The 25,544-nt window shown below is 39.0% G+C and overlaps 1 protein-coding gene across 4 annotated transcripts in view; it reads right to left on the bottom strand.

Moving 5' to 3' along the window:
• stx1a (syntaxin 1A (brain)) overlaps positions 1-25,544 on the bottom strand; it is a 69,223-nt gene that overhangs the window by 28,128 nt on the left and 15,551 nt on the right. For all 4 annotated transcript variants that reach the window (XM_038694372.1, XM_038694371.1, XM_038694369.1 and 1 more), the window contains exon 3: positions 9,754-9,853. In XM_038694372.1, coding sequence (XP_038550300.1) covers positions 9,754-9,853 — 100 coding nt within the window. The remainder of the gene's footprint in view (positions 1-9,753; positions 9,854-25,544) is intronic.

The following is a 25,544-nucleotide window of genomic DNA, read 5'->3' as shown; positions in this document are numbered from 1 at the left end:
TTATTGAATTTAACCACTGAAAAAATAACCACTAAACTACTCGTGAAAAGTCTGGATGCAACACGCTTGCACTTAACTACCTGTTATTTTGACAGTTGTTTCAAAGATATGCAACAGTCAACGACAAGTATTACTATTTAAACTTTGATTTAGACTCCTAGACATTTTCTTTATTCCATGATGACCCCTGAATGTAGTATCTGAATACAGTTACACATAAAAATGTAAAGAAACAAAAAATACAGTGGAAATCAACACTTATTACAATAAACAAAATAAAGCAGTAGTCAATTTATTTTTTATTAAACACCTATAGTATTGTTCAAATAATCTTTTTCTGTTATCACCAAAACCCAGGACAAACAAATATTCAAAAACAGAAATTCAAAAACAAAGTCATTTTTTTCAATTGTTACTGGTCAAGATAAATACAATCTGTTCACAGGTCTTGCATATCTGAAAACAGTTGTATAAAGTCATACAGTTTCTGCAGCAAGCAAAACACAGTACATGAAATATAATTTTGGGCACCACTCAGGAGCAGATGCACCTGATTAAATCTGATTAAAACAGTCGACTCATTCTCTCAAACAACCTGTCTTTCACCTGCAACATCTTCCAAGGCAGTAATACAGTGTTGCTATGAGTACTGTTACTGTCACTTTGAATCCTCCCCCTGTCTCCCAACACTTGACATTTCAATCTAGATCAGAGCACAGCACGCTTCTTTGCTGACCGCTGGCTCAGGAGTCAAGAGAACAGAGAGAAGGTAAACTGATTTCTCCCAGTGTGAATGAGTTATGTTACTAGCTTTGACTTCCATTGTATATAAATGTGTGTGTCTCCTTAGCCTTAGCTTTGACCATCAACACACATCTAACCTCAATGTAAGGATATTATTATTCCACTGTATAAAGCCGTGTTCAGCTTGGTCATTGTGAGGGAGATGTAAGAGGAAAGGAAATAGAGAGAGATAATGAAGAGAAACAAAGAAAAAAGACAGTTGAGGAAGAACAAAGGAAATACAGAAAGCTGGGGGAACTTACATAACACTTTCAAATTTTGGTTGAGGGTGGAGGAGCTATGGCAAACAACACTTTGAGGGTGGGAGCGCACTCAGCCAAAAAACTGACACCAGAAATAGTAACACTCACAGGCTGCAATTAAAACAAGCATCTATAGAGCTGCGAGCTGAGGACTTTCAGGAGTTAGAGGAAAGATGCTCTTTAGAAAGTGGAGGCTGAGATGTCAGAGGGAGCACACACTAAGTGGTTGGAAAAACAGACTGAGAAATGTTGTTAAATAAACTCTCAAGTATCAGTGTTAAGGATCAGATTCTCTGCATTTCATTAAACTAGAAGTACATTTTGCAGCTGCAAAGGTGGTAGTTCAATTCAAACTGAGGATTTTGTACTTTATTTTGCAGTAATTCTGAGGTGTAAAATTTTCTATAGCAGGTTGGAATTTCGTGTTACAAGTCTTGAGAGAAAACAAAAATCTCAAGTGCCTCTACTGGTGTTCTGTTAGCTTTGTATTGATTTTCGCATACTCTAAGTAGTACAGACAGCACTATAAAAGGTATTACTCCAGGCTGCTTATCTCAAATGGTTTTAGAAACCAGGAAGGTACTTTAAGTGCACTGGGAACAGTCTCTCATGATCGCATGCACTGCTCAGGTTTCCTCCCATAGTCCAAAGACACACAAGTTAAGATAATTGGAGGCTCTAAAGTTGCCTGTAGGTGTGATTGTAAGTGTGAAGTCTGGCTATCTACATGTGTGAGTTGCCATGCATGGATGGATTATCTTGTTTAATGTTAATTCCGTTCTATTTGCGACACTGAAGATGTAGATGTTATTATTATTATTATTTGTGCCATTGTTCAGCTTCTTCTAAATAATTATACCAATATAATGGTTTGTAAAATTAAACTATAAGTTACACTGTGAGAAGATAAACCTCCCAGACTTTACAATTTTCTTTCATTTTATAAACCATTCAACTAATCAATTCAGCGGCAGATTTATTGACAATGAAAATAATCTTTAGTTGCAGCACTATTTCCTATCAATCTCATGCTCTACTTGGAGAAACTGAGTGTAAATGTCAAAAAGGTTACTAAGCACTCAGGCTAAAACAGGTTTAGGTCCCAACCGTAGACACAAACATGGCTGAATGAGTTTTATAATTTAAAAAAGAAAAAGTGTTCAATTTATAGAAGTATAGTGTCCAAACAGAAAACAGTCCAACTAAACAGTAATACAAAAAAAAGGTACAGAAATCCAAAAGGAAACATAAAGTCCAAATCCACAAATAAATGAGCAACAAGAATTCATGCAGGTGGGAAACATAATCCAGGAACAAACAGATGGTGAATAAAACATGCAGAGTTTCAGACAGGTGCACGCAACACAATGACGAAAGGAACACCTGGACAATATATACAGACAGACAAGCACATACACAAGCAGGCAGGGAGATTAATAACAGGTGGGACACATTACGATTCAGCAGGGAAGACACAGACAGGAAATAAAGTAAAACCAGGACACCAAGAGCAGAAAACCTTAAAATAAAACAGGAAACCGACAGACACATAGACCAAACCCTGACAGTAAAGGCCAGTGTTGCTTGTGCAATGATCACTGACTTATCGCCTTTTGTTATGAAATCTATCAAGTACAGTCTCATTAATCAAAATAACAAGAAGCAGTGATGCACAAGACCATTAAACAATACTTGTAAACTAAACAAATAATGCAACGTGAATTCAATCATGTTTCTAAATATAAAATGCATTTGTGTCTTCCCTTCCTGCATTAGAGGAATGTGCTTGAGGAAATGCCAGTTCAATAACCATTATGACCTGATGGCTATTACCTAGTGCAGCAATTCCCAAAGTGTGAGCTGCCTCTAGGGGTTGCGCAACCGGTAAAATATAATGGTGGTATAGTAGTGTAATAACTACAACAATTATTTTTTGGTGTAATTATTCATGAAATGAAAACCTGAATTGAAAACTTTCCTTTGTAAATGTAATTTAAAATTAAAAAACGTTATTATTAGGCTAATAGTTAGCTCACAGAAAATGGCTACTCACACACCTCTTTCCCTGAAAAAGAAAATGTTTTACTGCCACTGTTACTTTTGAAAGCAGTAAATACGTAACGTTACATCGCGATGCAGAGTTGCAGTGAAAAGAAGACGCATGCTGAAAGAAGCAAAGTGAGTGGGTAAGGGGAGAGCAACTGATTTAAACTTCCAAGAGTGTCACTGAGTGAAACCCCTTAGCTGGTGTAACAGGGACACTGTGCTATACCAACCAATCAAAAACAAACATACATATACTGTATATTGTAATTCCCTGGTTGAAAATTTGCTATGCTTCATTTAGCGGAGTGGGTAAACTGTGATATCTAACAGTGTGTAGTGCAAGGGCGAAGGTAATATTACACATACTGTGTCAGTATCGTGTGTGTGTGTGTGTGTGTGTGTGTACGTGTTAATACAGGGTTGTAAGTGGGCTGGAGTTAACCCAGTGGAAATTTCTCAGTCTCAGTCAGCGAACACAAAAGCTCCCATAGCAGAGGGGCAGTAAGAGGAGGGTCGTGAAGCTGGACAGGTGGGTGGTAGCTAGGGAGATATGATGTGATTATAAAACAGATAAACTGTGACAGAAACAGAAGGCTTACCACGTCACAATGTTACACTGAGTTGTGAAAGACCTTTACTAAAAAAAGTAAAAGGTGCTGCAACACCATGATCCTGTTTACCAGCAGACTGGAGAGAAAATAAATGATCACCCTTCCTCTTAATATCACACACGCAAATTATCAGCACCTATTTTAGCAATATTCACCATAGCTGTTTTTATGCTGAAGAGAGGACGGTTTAGATGAAAAACTACTGCAAGAAAAATTACGTGCACTAGAAGAGCAAAAGTGGAACTCGCTCTCATCAGGAAGGAGATGAAGTTTCATTTGTTAAGACGAACAAGATCTAAAGTTACAGCAGAAACAGAACAGGTTCCTCTTACCATAGAGGAGAAAATAAAAGAATACAGGCAATTATAATGCAAAATAAAAACTAATGGAAGACCACACTGGCCTTTTACGTGAGCAGCATTTTCAATATGAATCAGTGCAGATCTTAGTACGTATTAGGTACGTTAGATTTCACATCAAAATGTCATTGTGCAATTAGTTTTGATGGCACTCTCCAGTATAAGCAGAAGCATAGAAATGTCAGAATTATGCACGGTTACTACAGCAGTCACACACATGAGCCAACACAGTGCACAGTTATGATTTCAACACACACACCAACACTATTTTCTACAAATCCTATTTACATATATAACTAATTTCAATAGCTAAGATGTTTTGGAGGAAACAAAACTGCCACCTGGATAATGTTCAGTGGCCAACTGCATGCCCGTTTATTCCAAGTAGGCCTAACTGTTTATAAACAATATAATATTCTTAGTGTGGTTCATCAATGGTGATAAATGATCCGAACGTCCCGCAAGGTGCTGACAACACGGCATAACACCAGCACAGCTGATGGTCTTTCTTCCTCGTGTGCCACACACACACTCCCGCTGAAGCACACTGACACCCCCTAACTTATGGGTTAGGGTTCAAATTTTTTACTTATTCACGCTTTTTAAAAAGATTTATTAAAAGCTTCGTTCTTTCCACATTTTTATTTATTTATTATATCTTGACATTTATATCATTCTATGCTGTACATTAACTTATTGGGAAAAAACTGATAGTTCTATGTAAAGTCAGACGTTGACACCCATATAGCCAAAATGGTATGATCCTATTTCATAACGCCGAAGATTAGACTGTAAGATTGACAGTTGAATCTGGCTTTAGTCCTTCAAAGCATTGAATCTTCGACTATTCGGGGTCAGCCCTACTTCACTCCAGTTGCACTTAACTTGTATACCTTGGGTATTTCTAGCCATGGTAGCAGCATGGCACTATGGATGGCAATGTCAGTTGGTTGGTCCACTGCTTAGGTTCAGACTGATATACCACAACAGCTACTGATAAATACCTGCAAAACTAATGACATTCCCATCAGCCTGATGGGAATGAAGATGGTAAACATGGTAAGCATAACACATGGAATGTGCGATGTTTAGCAGATATAATGTTTAGCATGTTGTGAAATGTGTCTCAGTTTGCGCCCTTCCTCTACGTTTGAGTTCACACTGACAAGTATAGCAAAATGCAGTTCATTATGAGTACCCGGATGGTAAATTCATAATGGTCAAAAAGCTTAGTGTGGAATGCTGGACACTTCTCACCCTAAATGGTCACCATCTTGGCTACATAGCAGAAGGGAAGGGACCACCAACAACCTATTTTCAAACTTGTGAAAATGGCAGCCGAGGAAGTTGCTGTGGTTGCGATTCTAAAAGTCAAGTGAGCAAACAAGCCGGCAGATATTTTGGTGGGTGACAATCATGGTCAAATGTGTATGACACGCCCAGTTACAATTCACCATTAAAGAAGAAGAAGAAGAAGAAGAAGAACTCACATGTTGCTACTGTCATTTCCGGTAAGTGAACAACAGTCCTGTTTGATTTGAGACAACGCCACCCTGCTATACTATGCAACAAATTGTAATTTTGTGATGATGCAAAACAAAAACTCACCAAAGTGATTACAAGTCATCCTGAGGAGGGCATGGATGTGGGTACCAAATTTCACAGCAATCAATGCAACAGGAGGAGGTGAAATGGATAAATTTCACTCAAAACCACATGCCAATCTCACAGTGGAGATAAGTCACAAGATCATCAAAAACATTAGGATTTATCCTCTGGGGACCTTGAATCAAAACACTGATTGGTTAGTTGATTTACTGATTGACTGATTGATTGATTCTACCAAATTTATTGGCAGTCAATCCAATAGTTGTGGAGATATTTCAGTCTGGACCAAAGTGGTGTTTGAGTGATTTGAGTTGCCTAAAGACATTACTTATCCATTAGTTGTCAGGAGCAGATATTGTCAGGAAAGTAAAGAAAAACATTGTACTAATAATGAACTTCTTGCAGATGGTGCTTTTGCAGGTGCTTTTCAAAATTTGGACAATTTAGAAAGCCCACTTTCCCGTATACTCTAGTCCTCGTTTACTTCTTGCTTTATGATAAAAATGTAATCTGGGTAGCAATATGTATCCAAACAAAATGTTAGTTGGTGCAAATTAGTTGCACATGAATTTGATTTAAAGTAGAAAAAGTTGCACCGACACACATGGACACACAAAATATAAAATGCTGCTCAGGGGCTTCCTCAAAGAGGGTTTTCAGGTAATTTTATTCGCCATCAGTGGCCAAAATGCAACAGGCAGACAGCGAAGAACAATCTGACCTTCGTGTAATGAATGATGCTGACATTTACAACAGCTGCTGACTGATGTGCATTTATCAGGCAGACACAACCACACTGTGCATTGATTTCAGTGACAAAGGAGATGACTTGTGAAAGAATTTGTATCTTAAATGCAGCACCTTGCCTTGTTGCTGCTCCGCTGTGTGTCATCTGCACGACCCGGCTAGTTAAAGGGCTCATCTGACACCTGCTGCTGCAAGCAGATCGATGCTTTTGCTGGTAGGTGGGCGGTAGGGAATCAGGGGGGAGGAAAGGGGATTGGAGGGTGTTACTAGTGTGAGTAACATCCCCCTTGTGAGAGCAGAGATAAAGATCAATGCCCTGACAAATGAGAGAGGAGGAGGTGTGAGAGAACAAAGATGCGAGTAAATGGAGAAGAAAGAGGAGGAAAGATGGATTGTAGTATCCAGCACACATGGAACAAAAGTAAAGAGGAGAGTGGTTGAAATAGGTCACAGTAAGAGAGAGAAACTAAGAAATATGGCAGACGGTGTTAACAGCAGGGGAAGAGGTAAAGATAGGACTACAGAGTAATGGAGAGGAAGTAGAAAAGTGGAGAGAAATGGACAAAAAAGGGTGTAAGAGATCTGAGGGAAAAAACGAACAGAGGGAGCTGATTGGCGGACAGGGACATCTTCATGGTTCTCCGGCATCTATCACAGTCTCCATCAACAGGCCGGCTTTGTGCGTTTCTGAAAAACTGTTATTTATTTACTCAATTTCCTTTAAGCAATGGAGTAATTTTTTTGTCCTTTGTTCAGTGTAATCGGCCAATTTTTTCAGGATTTTTGCTGCGCCTTTGTACAATAGACAGCATATAAAATAGTGATATTTGGCTTTATTCTCTTTCTGCTTTCCATTAAGAGCTTCTCTGACTCCTTACTGAGTCATTGCGGTATTAAACATTAATATTATCATTAAGTAGCATGGGTGCAAAAGGGTTAGGCTTGGCCTGGACAATGTGACCTCCTCTGGTTGAATCAATAAATTAATTCATGATGACACACCTTAATTAGAAGCAACAAATAAAACAGTAAACTCATAATCCTTACGATTTCAGTTGCAGTTGATATGTGCAATACCTGCCAGTACCTTTTCATTTTGTGAATGAAGGGATGTTTAGCTCTGCTAACCCTGCTCCAACAGTACCAGTCAAGTGTAGGTTAATGCTGGTTTCCCACACAACGCAAAGCCAACGCTGTTGGCAGCGCGATTACATACTAAGTTAATGCAAAGATGCGGAGGGATGTGATTTCCTACCGGGCGGCGCACTGGGCAATGAAGTGCCTGAGTTCCTCAAAAGGCTCTTCATTCCCTGGGAATGTTTCTGTGGTGGAAATGCAATGATTTATTCAGATTTCCCCTTTAATGTCACCCACCTGTATGGTATTTCTTAACCAAAGGATTCAAATGCAACTGGGCAATCCATCACATTCTCACTCCCAAATCGTCACATATGGACACTTGATCAAGACTCCTTTTTAATATTCTAGGTACCTCTTTTTTTTTTATGTGTAGGGTTCAGCGGTCAGGTTAGTAACAATATGCAATGTCCGGTCAAGTTACCAATAACAAATAGTTAGGCTTTCAAAATAAAACTGGTGGTTAACGTTGGTAAACGTCACAATTTGTTTAGCCACCAAAACTACTTGGTTAGGTTTAGGAAACATCATGGTTTGGGTTAAAATAACTATGTTAATTAGTACTAAAAACAATCAATGTTTACTTTTTGTTTCACACGGGAAAAAGACACTGGTTTCCTGGGTTAAAGTCCGGTTTCTGGCCCACCCATCCACCCTAACCACCTCCTTACTCTGACTTTTCTGTTATTTAATAATAATAATAATAATAATAATCCTTATTTGTAGAGCACTTTTCAAAAACAAGTTACAAAGTGCTTTAACAAGTGTAAAGAATAATACAAAAAAAACAAGATAAGAGCATGAAAAATTAATATAAAATTAGTAAAATACAATAAAATAAAAGGGATAAAATAAAGTCAAATAAGATCGGGAAAAGCTCTCCTATAAAAGTATGTTTTAAGAAGGGACTTAAAAGAGTTCACTGACTCAGCCGACCTGATTTCCTCGGGCAGGCTGTTCCAGAGCCTCGGGGCCCTGACAGCAAACGCTCTGTCCCCTTTAGTTTTCAGTCGAGACTCTGGAACAGACAACAGACCTCTGCCCGAGGATCTCAAGGTACGTGCTGGTGCGTATGGGAATAAAAGGTCAGAAATATAACAAGGCGAGAGGCCATGAAGAGCTTTAAAAGTGATCAATAGAATTTTAAAGTCAATTCTAAAACATACTGGGAGCCAGTGTAATGAAGCTAAAATAGGAGTAATGTGGTCATATTTCTTTGTTCTGGTTAAAAGCCTGGCAGCTGGAGTTGATCAATAGATTTTTAAAACAGGTTAAACAGGTGAAAAGGCTGTTGCAATAATCCAGGCGTGATGAGACGAAGGCGTGTAAAATGGTCTCGGTGTCCTTAAAAGTTAACATAGATCGAATTTTTGCTATATTTCTAAGTTGATAAAAACATGATTGAACAAGCTTTGTGGTGTGCTGCTCGAAATTTAAATTACTATCAAACCAAACACCAAGGTTCTTTGCCACAGGCTTAATGTGATTTACTAGGGAACCAGCAGATGGCAGTATTTGATTTGCCATCTGCTGAGACCCGATGACCAGGATTTCTGTTTTGTCTGAGTTCAGCTGGAGGAAATTATTTGACATCCATTTTTTAACTTCACAAAGGCAGTTGTTAAGTGAACTCAGCATTCCAGGGTCTGTGGATCTGACGGGCAGCATAAATATGAAAAGAAATGCCATGTTTATGGATAATATGTCCAAGGGGAAGCAGATACAAGGAAAACAAAATGGGTCCTAAGACCGACCCCTGAGGCACACCATATTTAACTGGACAGAATGAGGAGACATAGTTGTTTACACACACGCAAAACTTCCTATTTGACAGGTAGGATGAAAACCATTCTAGGGCAGTACCAGAGATCCCCACCCAGTGCCTCAGTCTGTCTAACATGATGTTGTGATCAATGGTGTCAAAAGCAGCGCTATTTACATCCTACACCTGCATTTCGCATTCATAAATGATGTTACAGACTAAACTATGCCGGTATGGGGCTTCCCACTGCATTACAAACTGACGCCAAGGGGTCTTGATCATGTGTCCATATCTGATGACTTGAAACTGAGAACAGGTTGGGCAATCAGATAAAACCAGTACAAACCTGGACTCACTTGGAGTTGTGAATGTCCTGGTGTGTTGAGCTTGTCACCCTGAGAGCATCAAAAAAGAACACAAAAGACAAACAGCCTTACTCTCGTCAGGGTTAGGTGAGGCGAGGATGGCGCTGTGCTTCCTCTTCACCTCCTCAACTTTCTCTGCCAGAGACTCAATAAAACCCCGGATCTCCTCCACCTGTCAAGAGAGAGAGAGAGAGAGAGACACCAAAAGGCACTTTAGATTTCCTCAGTGCCAAGGCAGGAAGCACCAGTGATTAACCTGAGTGATGTTGACAGACATTGAACTGAAAATGTAATTATCATATTAGAGGCAGAATGAAAGCAGAGTGAAGTGGGTTTAAGTGAAAGAACACAAATGTAAAAATCTGTGAAAGAACACAGAGGTTTTTCTGGGCTCATTAATCATTTCTCTATCACTTTACAAACACTTCAGCAGTCTGTTATGTATGTGTGTGATGTGTGGACTAAACAGTATATATACAGCTGTTATTAATAATAAATAAAAATGATGAATTACTATGTGCAGTGAAAATGACTGAATGAGTTGATACTCAACTGCTCAGAAAGCCGCCTCTTTCCAACATGTGATGTTACCAGGGATATCAAGAAGAAGAATGAGAAGGGTGAATGTGTGAATCAGGTGAATCAAAGATATGTGTGGTGGATAAAAGTCAAAGGAGCAGCACGAAGCACCAAAATATGACGTAGCTCCACTACATGGAGAAATGTATGTGGACAACCGAACAATTACACCCATACTCGATCGTTGAATATCCCATTGCAAAGCCATGGTCATTAATTTGCTGTGGAGCCTGGCTGCATGGGTTAGCTCCCATTCAGCCATAAGAGCATTAGTGAGGTCAGCCAGTGAAGTTGGGTGATGAGGCCTGGCTCACAGTCGGAGTTCCAGTTTATCCCAAAGGTGTTGGATGGGGTTGAGCTCAGGGCTCTGTGCTGTGTGTTTTTCCACACCAAACTCTGAAAGCCATTTCATGGACCTCGCTTTGTTCACAAGGGCGTCTTCATGTTTAAACTGAAGCTGAGCTTCCCCAAACTGTTGTCAGAGTTTAAAGTACACTATTGTCTAAAATATTATTGTGTGCTTTTTAGTATTAAGAGGTAATTGGAACTAAGACGGCTAGCACAAAAGTGCACAAAAGTATACCATATAGTCTGACAATCAAATCTAACAACAGAAAACATGTATCTGGATCTTACCTAACTGTTCAGAAGGTCTCTCACTCGGCCTATAGACTGCACCACCTAACATGCATGCGCAGTCTGTGGTGCCGTGAATGCGGCCCTCGTGTCATCCTGGACCATGACATGTCAGCTATTAAGTGCTTCAATCTCTTGGCTTGGCACCTACCTATTAAACAAATCTCATGGATTTTGGATTATCAGACACATTCTGCAGAAAGATGACAGGCTGAGTTGAAAATAACATATTCTTAAGGAAGGTAATAAGTAAGAAATAAAATGGCACACTTACAATCCAATCCAATCCATTTTATTTATACAGCACATTTTAAAAAACAAAGGTTTACAAAGTGCTGGACAAGAAATAAAACCTAAAAAACACATATAAACATAAAACAACAAGACTACACAACTCTCATGCTGGGTTAAAAACCAGGGACTACAAGTGAGTTTTAAAACATTAATTGGTCGGGGCCAATTAGAGGTAGCTCATTCCACAGTGTACATTTCATTTAGGTGACACTTTAATCCAAAGCAATTTACAAATGCCATATATATATGACCTATGTCAGAGGTCACATGCCTCTGGAATAAGTAGGGGTTAAGTGTCTTGCTCAGGGATGGGTCACAGTGGGGGATTGAACCTGGGTCTCTCGCACCAAAGGCATGTGTCTTATCCATTGCACCACCGCCAACCAGGTGCTGAACCTGGTTTTTGGAACGACCAGCCAAAGTTGATCAGTAGAGCTAAGTGATCGTGAGGGGGTGTAAACTTACAGTTTGTGTTTCTCCCTCTTTCTGACAAAGGAATTGATTTTGCACTTTTTTGTACAGATTAAACATATTTGTGAGCATTAGGTTCACTGGTAGGTAGATTTTGTTACATTTGGACAGAGCAAGACTAGCTGTTTTATGCTAAGCTGATGTAACCAGCAGTTGGAGTTTGATATTTATCATACAGACAAGAGAGTGGAATCATTTTTCTCATCTACATCCCAGCAAGAAAGGGAATAAACTTATTAAGCACGTCATTAAATACATTAAAGAAGACTGACCCTGGAGGTTCATTGCGTGCATATTGTCTTTTGAACTCTGCACTTTGACATTCTAACCACCTCCCTCCTCCTCCCTGCTGCCTCGTCACCAGCTGTGGTGTCTCTGGATCAGGCAACAGCTGGATGAGCAGCCGGTCACATCTGTCAGTGACTTCATCAATCTCTACTTTCATCTCAGTCTGTCATCTACCCCCAATCACTTTCTCCTCCTCTACACCTGCTCCACTACAGGCCAGCCTGTTCTCCCTTCATTCTTTACTACGATATGTCCAAGGTTTTTCCCCATGCTAATCTCTGGTTTGACTTTCCCATTCGAGCCCAACTTTCCTCTCACAGCTCAGCACTCCCTCTGTCTCTCCATCCACACATTCTTGAGCTCTTCCTCCTCCCAGCCCGGGTCATTATTCTCCCATTATCTCTTTAATTAGCTGCTGATTGGATCTGTTTTTTTTAATAACAAAATAATTGGCTCTGGGAGACCACTTGGGAGAGACCAGGCATTACAGAAGGTACACTGAGTTGAGTACAGAGTTATATAAAGTAAGACAGACAGGTGAGGAGAGATCACAAAGTTAAAAAGTAAGAGCGAGACAGGAATACAGGGAGGAGGAAGAGAAAGACACGACGGAGAAGATGAAACCAGTTTAAGCTGTCTCGGTTTAGAGACCATGTGTTAGTGAGTCACGGTGCGTCTCTCAGGTCTCATAAGACATCAGGCAAATTTTATTGGTGTGGGAGAAAAAACAATTTCCGACACTGCTGAAAAAAACGCACATACAAGCAGCAACAAATAAACAGACACACAAAAACTCACAGACCGACTTCGCTGATTTCACACTTCTCTTTATGAACTTCACATGCCAAGAAATTTGTTTGTATATGTTACAAATGCCCTGTTTACCTGCCAAATTTGAAAAATTGCCTTTTCCCTCGTCAAATTTTTTTCTGGTAAGTAGAATGATTACAAGGTTTGAGGCCACAGTGAGTCTGTCTTGCTTTTGCTCACTTCATTCTTGCATCATCTGGTGACAGATTTCTGGGGGCATGAGATGAACCTTGCTACACAACATAAGAAAATTACTGAAAGATGTAATGGTTCTTATATGCATCTGATAGCGTAATCACTTTTTATTACGTCTTATAAGCAGATATTTTTTTAAATATCAGTCTCACTTGTTATCTGTCTTTGAATCACTTTGTAACTGTTAAAATTGCTATACAAATGGCAAATTTTTTATTGTAATCAGCAATGGTTAAAGGGTGAATTCACACTTTTTCAATACACAGTTTAAAACTTTGAGTAGTAGATGGAAAAATCTGAATGTTGTGAGTAGTAAATAAAGGCCAGCAAAGCGCGTGCATGTGAACGTGCATGTGCATGATGCGCATAACAGTCGTGCACGTGAATACATTTTTGATTAATCAAAAAATTAATTTTAAATTATATAAAAAATAATTTTAAATTATATAAATAATTAATAAAAAAATAATTAATTAATAAATAAAAAATTAATAAATAAAAAATTATTATTATTTTTTTTAAAGATTGTGGTCATAGCAAGGTTGAACAACAAAGACATGGGGTGTGAAAATGGGTGTGTGTATTAGGGCGTGTCCAGCCTCATCCTCTATTAGCGGTAGTGGGGGTCGATCACCAAAAGGTGAAGACGGGTGTGAAAAGGGAGATTAGTAGTTTTACTAGTTTTTTGACTTACATGTGACCGAGAGCGTGGAACTGTGTGCCTGAACGATTTTTTGGGTAAATCCATATCGGAAAGAGCTATTTCCGTGCAGAACAACAGCGCCATCTTTGCAATCACAATCATGGATGTCGCAGGTAATCAATTAGGAGCAATGACTCCAAAACGACATTATAGATCCTGTTGTAATGAGTATGGCTCCCAGAAAGAAGACTCCCCCAACAACATTGGCTGATTTTCTGGACCGAAAGGCTTGGGCGCCTTTTAGAATGTCGGGATTCTTGTTTGAGCACGGAACAGTTCATCTTTATACAAGAGAGCTTGATGAAATTTTTTTTTGTGAAAGCACACCACACATTAGTTTTTCAGCCAAAGACTGGAATTACTTCAGAAACAAAGTCTGTAAAGATATGAGTGCTTCAAAAGGAGTCTATACCACACAATGGTGCGGGTCTGTGCCAGGACAGCTCTATCGTGTAGAGACAGACCTTGAAGTCTACGACCCAGAATCCTACATCTTTTTTAGATTGTGCAAGGATGATTCTATCATTCAAAAGGCAAGGATGGGAACCCCAGAGCAACAAAAAGGCTACCCCATCACGTCTAAAGAGTGGGAGACGTGGTTCAGCACCGGCTTTGTGGTCCAGTGGGGAGAATGGGATAGAACCCTTGAAATCTTCTCACACATTGATAAATTATTCAGATGGTATAAACCTTATGTTAGCTATGTAGGGATCAAAAGAAAATTTTTTGGTCCTAAGGACAAGCAAGATGAACAACAAACAACAACCTCAAAGATCTCCACGACGGGGCTGACGGTGACATTGTTCAAATTAAAATGTTGTGTGCAGGTACGAGGACATGTGCAGCGGGTGAGGGTCTATCGAGCAGCCCTAAATATTTTCCATTACTCAGGATAATAATGACTATGGCAAAGAACTGGGGAAAAGAAATTTAACATTTCCTGAAGAAAAAGCAGAAGAGGACAAGAGCAGGGCCAAGCCGTTTAAGGGTACCTGTTTGGACACTCTGGACTGTTGCGACAAGGACACATCTTCTAACACTACTGCTAGCGGTATTATACAGGTAACCATAGCTTATTATTTATACGATATACTGCAGCAAAAAGCTTTACAAACATGTGTGTATTGTGCATATACAGACGAATGGTAGATATCTTAGCTGAAGGTAGAATACCGCATAAAATTCAAACAGACGAGGGAAAAGAGTTCCTAAACAAAGATTTCGAGGCGTTAATGAAAATTAATAGTATCGTACACTTTACTACATCAAATGAGACTAAGGCATCTGTAGTAGAGCGCTTTAACAGGACTCTGAAATCTAAAATGTGGCGTTATTTAACAGCCAATAATTCTAAACGATACGTAGATATATCGCAGGATTTAGTCACCTCCTACAATCATAGTTATCATCGTAGTGTTAAAATGAAACCGATTGATGTAACAAAAGACAATGAAGACATCATATTTGACAACTTGTATAAAACAAAAGATAAAAGAGTAATTCATTTTAAATATGAGGGCGGCGATACTGTAAGAATTTCAAAACTACGCGGGCCTTTTAAAAAAGGTTATGAGCAAAATTATACTGATGAATATTTCACTGTAAAGGAATGCGTGTCAAGGGACCCTCCTGTTTACAGGTTAAAAGACTATGACGGCGAAATATTACAGGGGACATTTTATGAGCAAGAGATGCAAAAAGTTATTATAGATAAAAACAAAACATTTAAAATAGAAAAGATTTTATCTAGAAAGAAAAGACAAGGCCGGGACATGGTGTTAGTCAAATGGGTCTGATGGCCAGATAAATTTAACTCGTGGATTTTGGAATAACAGGTCATTCAGCTACCTTAGCAGGTTACAAACACACGTATAAATGGATACAGAGGATTTTTTTGTCACACTGCCCAGCAACTCGTCTGCATTATTTTACCCGAGCAATACAATAGCAAACTTTATAACAAAACTATCCAAGCGTTTACACTTTAAATCAGCATACGAGGTGGGTATGATAGAAATATAATATCCAAAAACATGGAAATCATTTTCATCAGAAGACTCAAAATTTGTAGTGTTTGATAAAAAATCCAACAAGAGGGTAGTTCTATCAGTGACACAGGGATTCTATACAACAATGTCACAGATAATAGCTGAACTAAACAGTTGTTTATCTGAAAACGAGTAAGCATTTTACCAACGAGAGACGTAGAATTAACGTTTCAAGGAAAACTTCCACAAATGTTGGAATTTATCCCAGGTGCGGCTTTTAAAACTCACGAGGGAATTGCAATGTTTAGATCTCAGCCACGAACTAACACAGTGTTGACACAGATGCTGTATTTGGCGCCACATTCTGCCGATGTTAACGTAGGGATGTATAATATATTTGTTTATACCAATATTGTTGATCATCAAACAGTAGGGGGGTAGTTACGTCCCTCTTTTAAGAATAGTACATATATCGGGGCCAAACAACTATATGATCACAAATACTTATGACAGACCACACTATCTGAGGCTCTGCAAAACACACATTGATAGTATCGAGATTTCTGTCAAGACAGATCAGAATCAACATATCCCTTTTACGTACAGCAAAGTGATAATAAAGATATACTTTAGACCTGTAAAATATCAGTCTTAGACAAGGAGCAAACACGTACCATCCATATGCCCACAATGCGGACAAGTACGTTGCATATTATACAGCCCAAGCAGGTGCCGATTTACCAGGATACAGCGGGCTCGGTGCTCAGTATGGTGCAGGGTTAGGGGGTATCTTTAGGGGTTTGTTTAGATTAGCATTCCCCTTATTCAAGAAAGGATTTACATTTGTTGCCCCTCATTTAAATACAGCCGCTAAAAACATAGCTACGGATGTTATTACTAAGGTCATGAACAGACATCAAGAGGGGTCGGGTATAGAGGCCGTGGCCCCCCGACCAATAAAACGACCTCCTGGGAAAAGAGGGAGTTCCCCACCAAAGAGGCATAGCCAAACAACAAATAAGAAGACCCATACTAAGACTAGAAAAAATAAACAAGCAAGGAGAAGCAAGGAGAAGCAAGGAGAAGCAAGTCGACAAAACGTCAGAAGACAAGAGACATTTTCTAACAAGAATGTCGTTGGTATATAGCCTGTCACAAGAGTGCGTCAAGTCGGAGCTAGACCTGTTTATGGTGCCGTTAACACAAACAAGTATTGAGAAATGCATCTACGTCGAATTCCCTCCTCTAGCAGCGGTATCAGGCTCTGCACTCCTTGAATTTTTCATTCCAGCTAGTACAGTACCTGGATCTAAACAATACGTTTCTGTACATGCGCGTAAAAATCACCAAAGCTAATGGCGGAAACCTGGATCAAGCAGACGAAGTGGGCTTTATCAACTACCCTGGATGTACAATATTTTCACAGGTTGACATATCGTTGGGGGACTGACACATAACGCAATCATCAAACACATATCCTTACAGGGGTATTATAGAGTGCCTTTTGAACTATGGAAAGGACGCTCTGCAGACACAGTTTGGATCCGGACTATTTTGAACGGATACAGCAGGTCATATGGACGACTCAACGGCTGGAGGACGCAATGAGGGGCTAGTTAAAAGAATGGAGTACACACAAGGCGGCCGCGTAGTGGAGCTAATATCCCCTTTACATTCTGACTTGTTTTTTCAAGACAAGTTAATGATAAATGGCGTAGACCTCAAGATAAAATTCATAAGAGCTAAAAACAAATTTTGCTTAATGCGCAACACTGTAGACGACTTTCGGGTTAACATTATGTCAGCAATCCTGTTTGTAAAGAGTAAAGTCTCCGTATCTCCGGCTGTTAAGCTAGCACATGCTAAGGCATTAACGCATGGCAACATTAAGTATCCCATAGACAGAGTCTGTCTTAAAAATTTTAGCGTCCCAATGGGTACTCGTGTTTGTAATCAAGAAAATGTATTCTTGGGACAAATACGTAAATTTATTGTAGTAGGATTTGTAGATCATGAGGCATTTACAGGTAGTTATACGCGTAATCCATTTACATTTAACCATTATGATATACAGTTTTTATGTTTATATGTTGACGGCCAGTGATATCCTTCAAAAGGGAGTATCATCAATTGTACTCGGCAACTGGAAAGTATCTTAAAAACAACGCTATGGCCATAACCCGCGACGAGTTTTGTGATGGATATAGTCTGTTCTGTTTTAACCTGAGCCCTGATGAAGGATGCGGAGACCATATGTCGCTCATTAAAAACGGTAGCGTTAGATTAGAGGCTCGTTTTAGAAATCCGCTTCAACGCACAATAAATGCGGTTATTTACGCCACATATGATTCTATTATTGAGATATCATCAAGAAGACAGGTTCTCACTGACTTTTTCTAACTTTAACAAACGATAGTATAAATACGATAGAACTGTCAAAAGTACTTGAAAAGGTAGTGAAGCAAGGCGTCTTTCTTGGAGTATTTGCTAGTGACCAGCTTCCTAAATCAGTTATTAAAAAGAGACCCACCATGTTGGTGGTAAACACAGACCCCTCCCACCTGGGAGGACAACACTGGGTCGCTATCTATATTGACAAGCAGGGTGTGGGATCATTCTTTGACAGTTTTGGGAACTCTCCGGTATACTCACTTTTTCTCCTTGTTTTACCATGGTGAGAAATCTCTGCAATGCGATGGAATATTTATATATTTTGCTTTTTGTGCATACTCCATAGTCATCTAAGTTTGTCTTGAACCAATAAGGCACAGCGATACTCAGGAGGGGGAGAAGAAAACCGCCAGACTGTTTAAGCAACGTCTTCTTTTTCTTTGAAGCACAAACATTTATATTGGCGAGCAGTCTAATCCCTGCCTTCTTCTTTTTTAATTTTTGATACTGTGTCTTATTTATAGGAATTTTACCCTTTAAAACATTCTAAGCTATTTCGCACAACACTACCAAAAGGTCTGGTGATGCAGATTTAATAATTTTCACTCTCTGAGATGAAGATGCTCCGTGCATAGTTTGCAGTAAAGACAGGTTTCTTTTAATGCGATCAGACATGTTTATTTACTTTCTCTTAGGCACATACACAACAGGCAGGTCTGAAAGCAAGTCAGTTCTGAGTCTGAAATCATTAGGTGTCTTAGCTTTAAAATCAATCATCAAGTAACCGTAAGGAACACTCGTGGCATCCTCGAAACAATCCATAAAAAATTACTCTTCCTAGGAAACATTTGTCTAGTCATTAGCATGACTTAGTATTTATCTCTGGGATTTTTAAACAAAACAAGATAATTGGTATTCAAATTAATAGTATGGCTAACTTATTCTGAACTGAAACTAATTCTGAACTAGGTATAAACAACTTAAATTTCTATGATGCACATGTTTTGTGAACACATTTTGGACCTCAATGTTATTGCTAGCATCACTCATTAAATCATCAATAATCAACCAATTGTTTTTATCTAAAGGCAACAATGTATCATCACATAAAGAAGATGGCAATCCTTCAATGAAATTCACATTTCTAATTTTCAATAACTGGTCATACAATGGTTGCCAACACGAAAAAATATATACAACATTTTCAATCTGTTTTGAAATTAGCTTATCGACATTTTCAATCAACATTTTCACAAAATATGTTTTACCGCTGTTTGAAGGACCTGACACAATTAGACTAAAAGGATGTTGTAGTCTAAAATCAAAACCACCAGTCTCCCTAACAGCCATGGTATGGTAAAGTTCTCAGATCAGGAAAAACGACCTTGTCTTGCGGCTAATGTTTTATTTTTTAGTTCGAAAGCCTTTTTTATTTCTCAGATACTTAAATTGTCTCCTATTGTTAGGATAGTAGATAGGGTGACATCTATCTCAGCTTAAATCCCATAATGTCCGACGCTCTGATACAGTATAAAACTGGAAAATGGTATGGATGTGATGTTTCTCATGGGAAATAACACTATTTCAATGTCGTTTACAAGTCACAAGCTATTTCTTTTAACTCATCGCCATCGATGTGAGTGGACTGTTTTCTCAACCTAAATACATGCTTAAACACAGGTGGAATGCATTTGGTTTACTCTCTTTTCAACCGGGTAATCCCGTCTTGCGTATGCGTGTCCCCATTCGGTCAGTGACGTCACTACGCAGGAGGAATGCGTATGATAAATAAACACTTGCGCACACATTTGTAAACATCTTGTGAGCCATCTGTTTTGCGTTCTCACGCATAAATCCATCCCATCACTAACTATACTGTTTGCTCCTTGTAACATTTAGTCTATGTGATGCGGTGTTGTTATCAGGAACTACTGTATCCCACAATGATAAAGATAAAGCATCTACGCTCTACTTTCACAGTTTTAGCCTGCAATACCTGTTTAGTCTTACATCAGGGTCTATGCTGAGTTAGACAGCGGCGAATACACAACCGCGTTCGCACGTTCATGTCAAACCGACAGCTGTCTAGCTTTGATTCCATCCTATTCTCTCACACACATCTGAATCATTTTTGTTACTGAGAGTTTAAAACAAACAAAAAATAACACGAGCCTATCGCTTCCTAATCGAGCCAAACGATGGTATGGATGTGATGCGCTGTTTGTTCTGGAAAATAAAACTATTTCAATGTCGTTTACAATAAGTCACGGGCTATTTCTTTTAACTCATCGGCATCGTTGTTAAGTGAGTGGATTGTTTGTGTAACCTAAATACACGTTTAAACACAGATGTAATGCATTTGGTTTACTCTCTTTTCAAAGGGGCGAATCCAAATTAGTACTGGGATCATCCCGTCTTGCATGCATTTGAAACTTTTGTTACTGAGAAAGTTTAATTGTCCACTATAAGACAGTTTAGTCACAGTTAAGAGAAAGCATACATAAATCCACACTGAATCTCAGTAGACCCTCCCTCCTCTACATCACAATCTCGCAACTAGATGTTACTGCATGTAAGAGACAGAGGCTCACACACCTGCAATGTAGTACAGCCTATCAGCTTTAAAGGCCGTCCCTCAGACATCCCGTGATGCATTTAGACTACGGGAGCTTTGTTAAAAACTCCTATTTGTATGAAATACAGAAGATGCTTTGTAATTTATGTTTTCTTAAATGTTTCTGGTTATAACATAATGTTTTTTGTCGGTAATTATCATTCCTATGACAGTTTACTACTGAAACCGTGAGTGAAGGTACTGTTTAATTTGATGGGGATGGTGACCGGACAAATCCTTAGTAAGTTACTGCATACAATTCTTACGGCTAATTGTTTAGCTGGTCTGTTGAAGCACAATTGTTACATGTGCTGTTGACAAACTTGTAAATTCACATTGAGTTAAAGATGTTGTGTTGGCTCAGACTAGTTGGTGCAGTACTACAACCCACTATGGCGGGTGTTGTTAAATGAAAAAAATCAGAAAACAGCACTAGTCACGTCAAACTCTCTGAAACTTTGAGCAACAAATAATGCTTCCGGTGTTTTGTTGAACTAGACATGTGATTGCACCACTGTGGCACCAAGGGGGGCGATGTCAAAAGATAAACCCCAGAAAACACTTAAACTCTCACACAAATAACAAATCAAACTCCATCTGCTTTTAAGTCTATAAGGCGTAAGGATTATAATACGCTATACTTTAATAAATTTATTTGTATATAGATAATTTCATAGGGTTCTCAATGTTTGTGATGTGCCTAAGGATACACTTTAATTAATGTATTTGTATACATATAACTATAATATCACGAACTTCATAGGGTTCTTAATGTTTGTGATGTGCATAAGGATTTTAATACAATATACTTTAATTAATTTAGTTGTATATATATGTAATTGTAATATCATGAATCTCATAGGGTTCTTAAGGGGCTTTTTTGTTTTTGAGCATAATTGCAAGTTTCCATAATGTTACAGCTTAGTTAATGAGCGCATTAGATTAAAATCTCAACTAAACATCACATCTTGCAGACACAGTCATTCAGACACTTCAAACACATCAAAGGTGTGAAGTCAACATAGAGCATATGGTACAGAATTGCTCTTACACATACACACCGAAGGCCAGAACGTTTGAAGGTAAATAGCCTATGTCAGATTTCGTATGTGCTATTGAACAAGATCGCAGAAGACTTCATTAAGGCTATCAACAGCAGTGATTCAACCTTCTTCAACTCTAACACAAACTCAATCACAGACCGTAATAAAGCACAGTGTCGTTTGTACACGGCTTTGCTAGTTTGACGAGCTGAGAGGAATGAACTTCACTGGCCACGTTTATATGAAGAAATGTGTCGCCCATATGCAGCAGTAAAGATCTTCCATGTGTATTAATAGTAATTATCTTTGTGTCAAGCCTACAAATATGTCGATAGCTTACAAGACAAAACAAAATGAATATTATATAACGAAAAGAAAATGAATACTGATTCACACTTACGTAATTAGATTTTCAGACCTTCATGTCTCCAACAAAGTTTTGAATAAAGCATATGCAGTTTGTAATCTACAAGTTACAAAGTAAAGATTAATTAAATAGTCCATCCTGCCCTCTTTCCCAAGAAGACAAAATAAGCAGAATCAAACAACCACTCCAATTTTTTAATCATGTATTGTGTACATCAGAATATTTAAGGATTTGTTGACACTTTCTTCTCTCATCTTAGACTTACTTTCCACTTGGGATCTGGGAGGTTGTAATTCTATGGCACGGAGGCATTACATATGTTAGGCAGAGACGACCTGTTACAGTTTATATCTTATTAAAAGGATAAGTTTATTATTAGTTTTGGTTTCTTCATGGGATTTTTTGACAATGACAAAATACAGCCCTAACCTTTAGTTGTCATATAGGCTATTACAGTGACACAAAAACATACAGATAGATATGCCGCACAGAGGAGTACATGATACTTAATGCACTGTGCTGTAACACCAGACAGAGATACAGCCACATGCATGCTTGCGCAAACAAATGCCACAAACACATACTGAAATCAATATCCAGAGGGTTATGTTTATGGTATGAGTGGAGGAAAAAAGGCTACAGTGGTCTCTCCACCATCTGCTATCCCCCCACACCAAGACTGAAAGCTTAATTACTACACCCAGTCAGGGTGAGAGTCTGATTACTCCTTCTCTGCCTGCCTTAATCTGCTCACTTCACTATCTGCCTCTGTCACATGTTACTACCCGTTCCTCCTCTCTGGTCTTGCTGTCTAATTTCACTCTTATTTCAAAGTCTCTCTCACCATCTCTCTGGCATCTAACTCGTTCTCTTTTTATCCCCCATGTCTCCACATTTCACTCATTGTCCTCCTACTTCACTTTCTCATTTCAGACAGATGTAGCAGAATGAAATGCCAGATGGATAGAGACGTACATTTCAGTTTCTACAGTGGATACTGTCAGAGAGGCGAGAGGCAGCAGCAGAACAAAAATGAGAGGAGACAAATGTGAGAGAAATGACTGCAGATGTTCCCTCAGAGCCAAAACATCACATAATGACGGGGTTTTAGGTGTCAAGTTATACCATGTATCCCTATAATGAGTGTCAAATCTTGAACTCGGGCATTTTACTCCAGGGTGCAGATGTAAAAAAAAACTACTATTTCTTACACTCAAAGAAAAGAAAGAAAGAGAAATGTGTGTTATAGGTGTAGGAAATAAAGATTTGTTTGCGTTTTCGGGCACGTGCAATGTGGTCATTGAACTTGACAAGAACGCATTTTGTCTATACTTTTTCAATATTACAATAGACAGAATATGAAGGCACTGCCAAGGTCTAGAGCAGGGGTCGGCAAATAAGCCTGACACCGGGGCAAATTTTTTCAAGCCGTTACATAGCGGGCCAGAACATTATTTCAGTCAAATTATTTCAAACCCTTGGACACTCATGTGCATGTTTAGCTCAGTGGGTAGAGTGCAGGACTCCGGTTGGAGGAGTTGTACGATCGATCCCAAAATCTGACTGACTTTTTTTTTTCTTCCTTGTTAAATAAATTGATTAGCCTATAAGGACCCTTTTTCACATGCTTTCAATAAAGCATGTGCTGCATCCCGTGTGCATCCCGGCGTTTGATCCGCATTCATAAACCTATGGGCGCTTATTTTCATTTCCCTGAGGAAATTCATGGTCGGCCCGCAGGCCGCCTATTGCCAACCACTGGTCTAGAGAATGTCTGGTTTGGAAGGCATCTCCGCTATTTGCAGATGATGTTGTCCTTTTGGTTTTATTGGACGTTGATGTCTGTTGTAATATAACAGTTTGCAGCTCGGTGTGATGCGGTCATTTCTGACATTTTGAAAAGTTAATTGAAAGAAATGAATGATGGGGTGTAATATAGTCCGGGATTACAAAATACTCACGGTACGCATTTAAGGGTTATTCTTTTTGGAGAGATGTTGTCAAACTTAAAAGGGGCTGATCTCCATCATGATGTAGGATGTGTGACGCTGGAGATCAGCACCTTTAAGTTTGACAACATGCTTCTCTGTCCAAAAATGAGTTGGTCAGTCTTCATTCCAACCCTCAGTTATGGTTACTATCTTTGGGTCATGACTGAAAGAATAAGACTGTGGACACAAGCAGCTGAGATGAAATGGGTCTTCTAAGTGGTTCAGGAAGACATCAGAATTGAGCCACAGCTCCTTTACATTTTGAAGACCCAGTTTAAGAAGTTTAGGTACCTACAATAATGATGCTTCTGGGTCACCTCCCTTTGAGGCTTTCAAGTCATGAACAACTGGGAGGAAATGCACAGGTAGATCAAACACACATTGGAGGGATTAAACCTGCTAGCTGTCTGCGTGAAGGGACTTCTTTGGTCTGTTTGTTCTGTTTCCACCACAAGCATGACCAGGATAAGTAACTCGGAAATGAATGACCCTTCCAGTTTAGTCAGGATACTCATTTTAAGTACTGAATATTTATTACAAGAATAGAACACATTTTGGTTTAGCGGTGTGGCTCTGCTGCCGTGATTCTGCGAAATAAATCTGCACAAATGTGACACAGATTTGTCTCTAAGCTCACAAACACTGGGCGGAGTGTGAGATACACAAAACTTCCATTAACATAAACTCATTCTAAATGGAGAAATCTAAATGCTAATGCATTAGGAAGCGGGGGAGGAGGAGGGAGTTAAAATGCTGAGGAGCAGGTGGTGGTTGTAGCTGCATGGAAGCAGCGTTGAGCAGAATGAATCAATCTATTCATGTGATGCCCAGTTGTTTGAATTAATGGTTGTGGTTATAGAGGAAATGTATAAACATGTGAATTTAAAATGACTTTTTAGCATTACCATTTAGCAGTATTTGCCAAACTCCTATGTAATATACAGTAAGCCCATCATATACCTGTTGGTTAGTTACAATATGTGATGGCTGCTTCTCATTTAAGATGTTGTTTGTCTGTATTTTCTGTCATGATTTGTCATACTGCTCCTTTTGAAATATTAAAAATATCTGTGCAGGATTTTTGATTGATGCACCTGCATCTCAGTCACAGATGATTTAGCCTCTTTGGTGATGTGTTTGTTGTCTCATGTTGCTTTGAAAACTCAAAGTGCTGATTGTCTCTTTCATAACTAGCAAATGCTGATGAATGGCATTCAACCTCACACGACCTACCTTTGTACCAGTATTTGCAATGGTGATTTAAATACTTCAAAGTTAAGCCCCCATGTACATGCAATGACACACATTTTTAAACCTTGATGGAATATAAGAAATACAGCAGTAACAGAGAATGAAAGACATGACATATGAAGATAATATGGATTACATATTAGATATAAAGTCTGCTTTTTATTTCTGAGCCACTTGCTGTGGGAGATGTATGTAGCAGGCCCATTCAAAATGCCCCACCCCACCCAGTTCACACACACTCT

This window comes from Micropterus salmoides, unplaced genomic scaffold (assembly GCF_014851395.1).
Source record: "Micropterus salmoides isolate LMB-PRFRI ecotype aquatic unplaced genomic scaffold, ASM1485139v1 Ms_hic_scaffold_3, whole genome shotgun sequence".
NCBI classification, from domain to species: Eukaryota; Metazoa; Chordata; class Actinopteri; order Centrarchiformes; family Centrarchidae; genus Micropterus; species Micropterus salmoides.
Note: the sequence above shows the minus strand (reverse complement) of the source record. Positions and strands in the feature narration are given on the sequence as shown.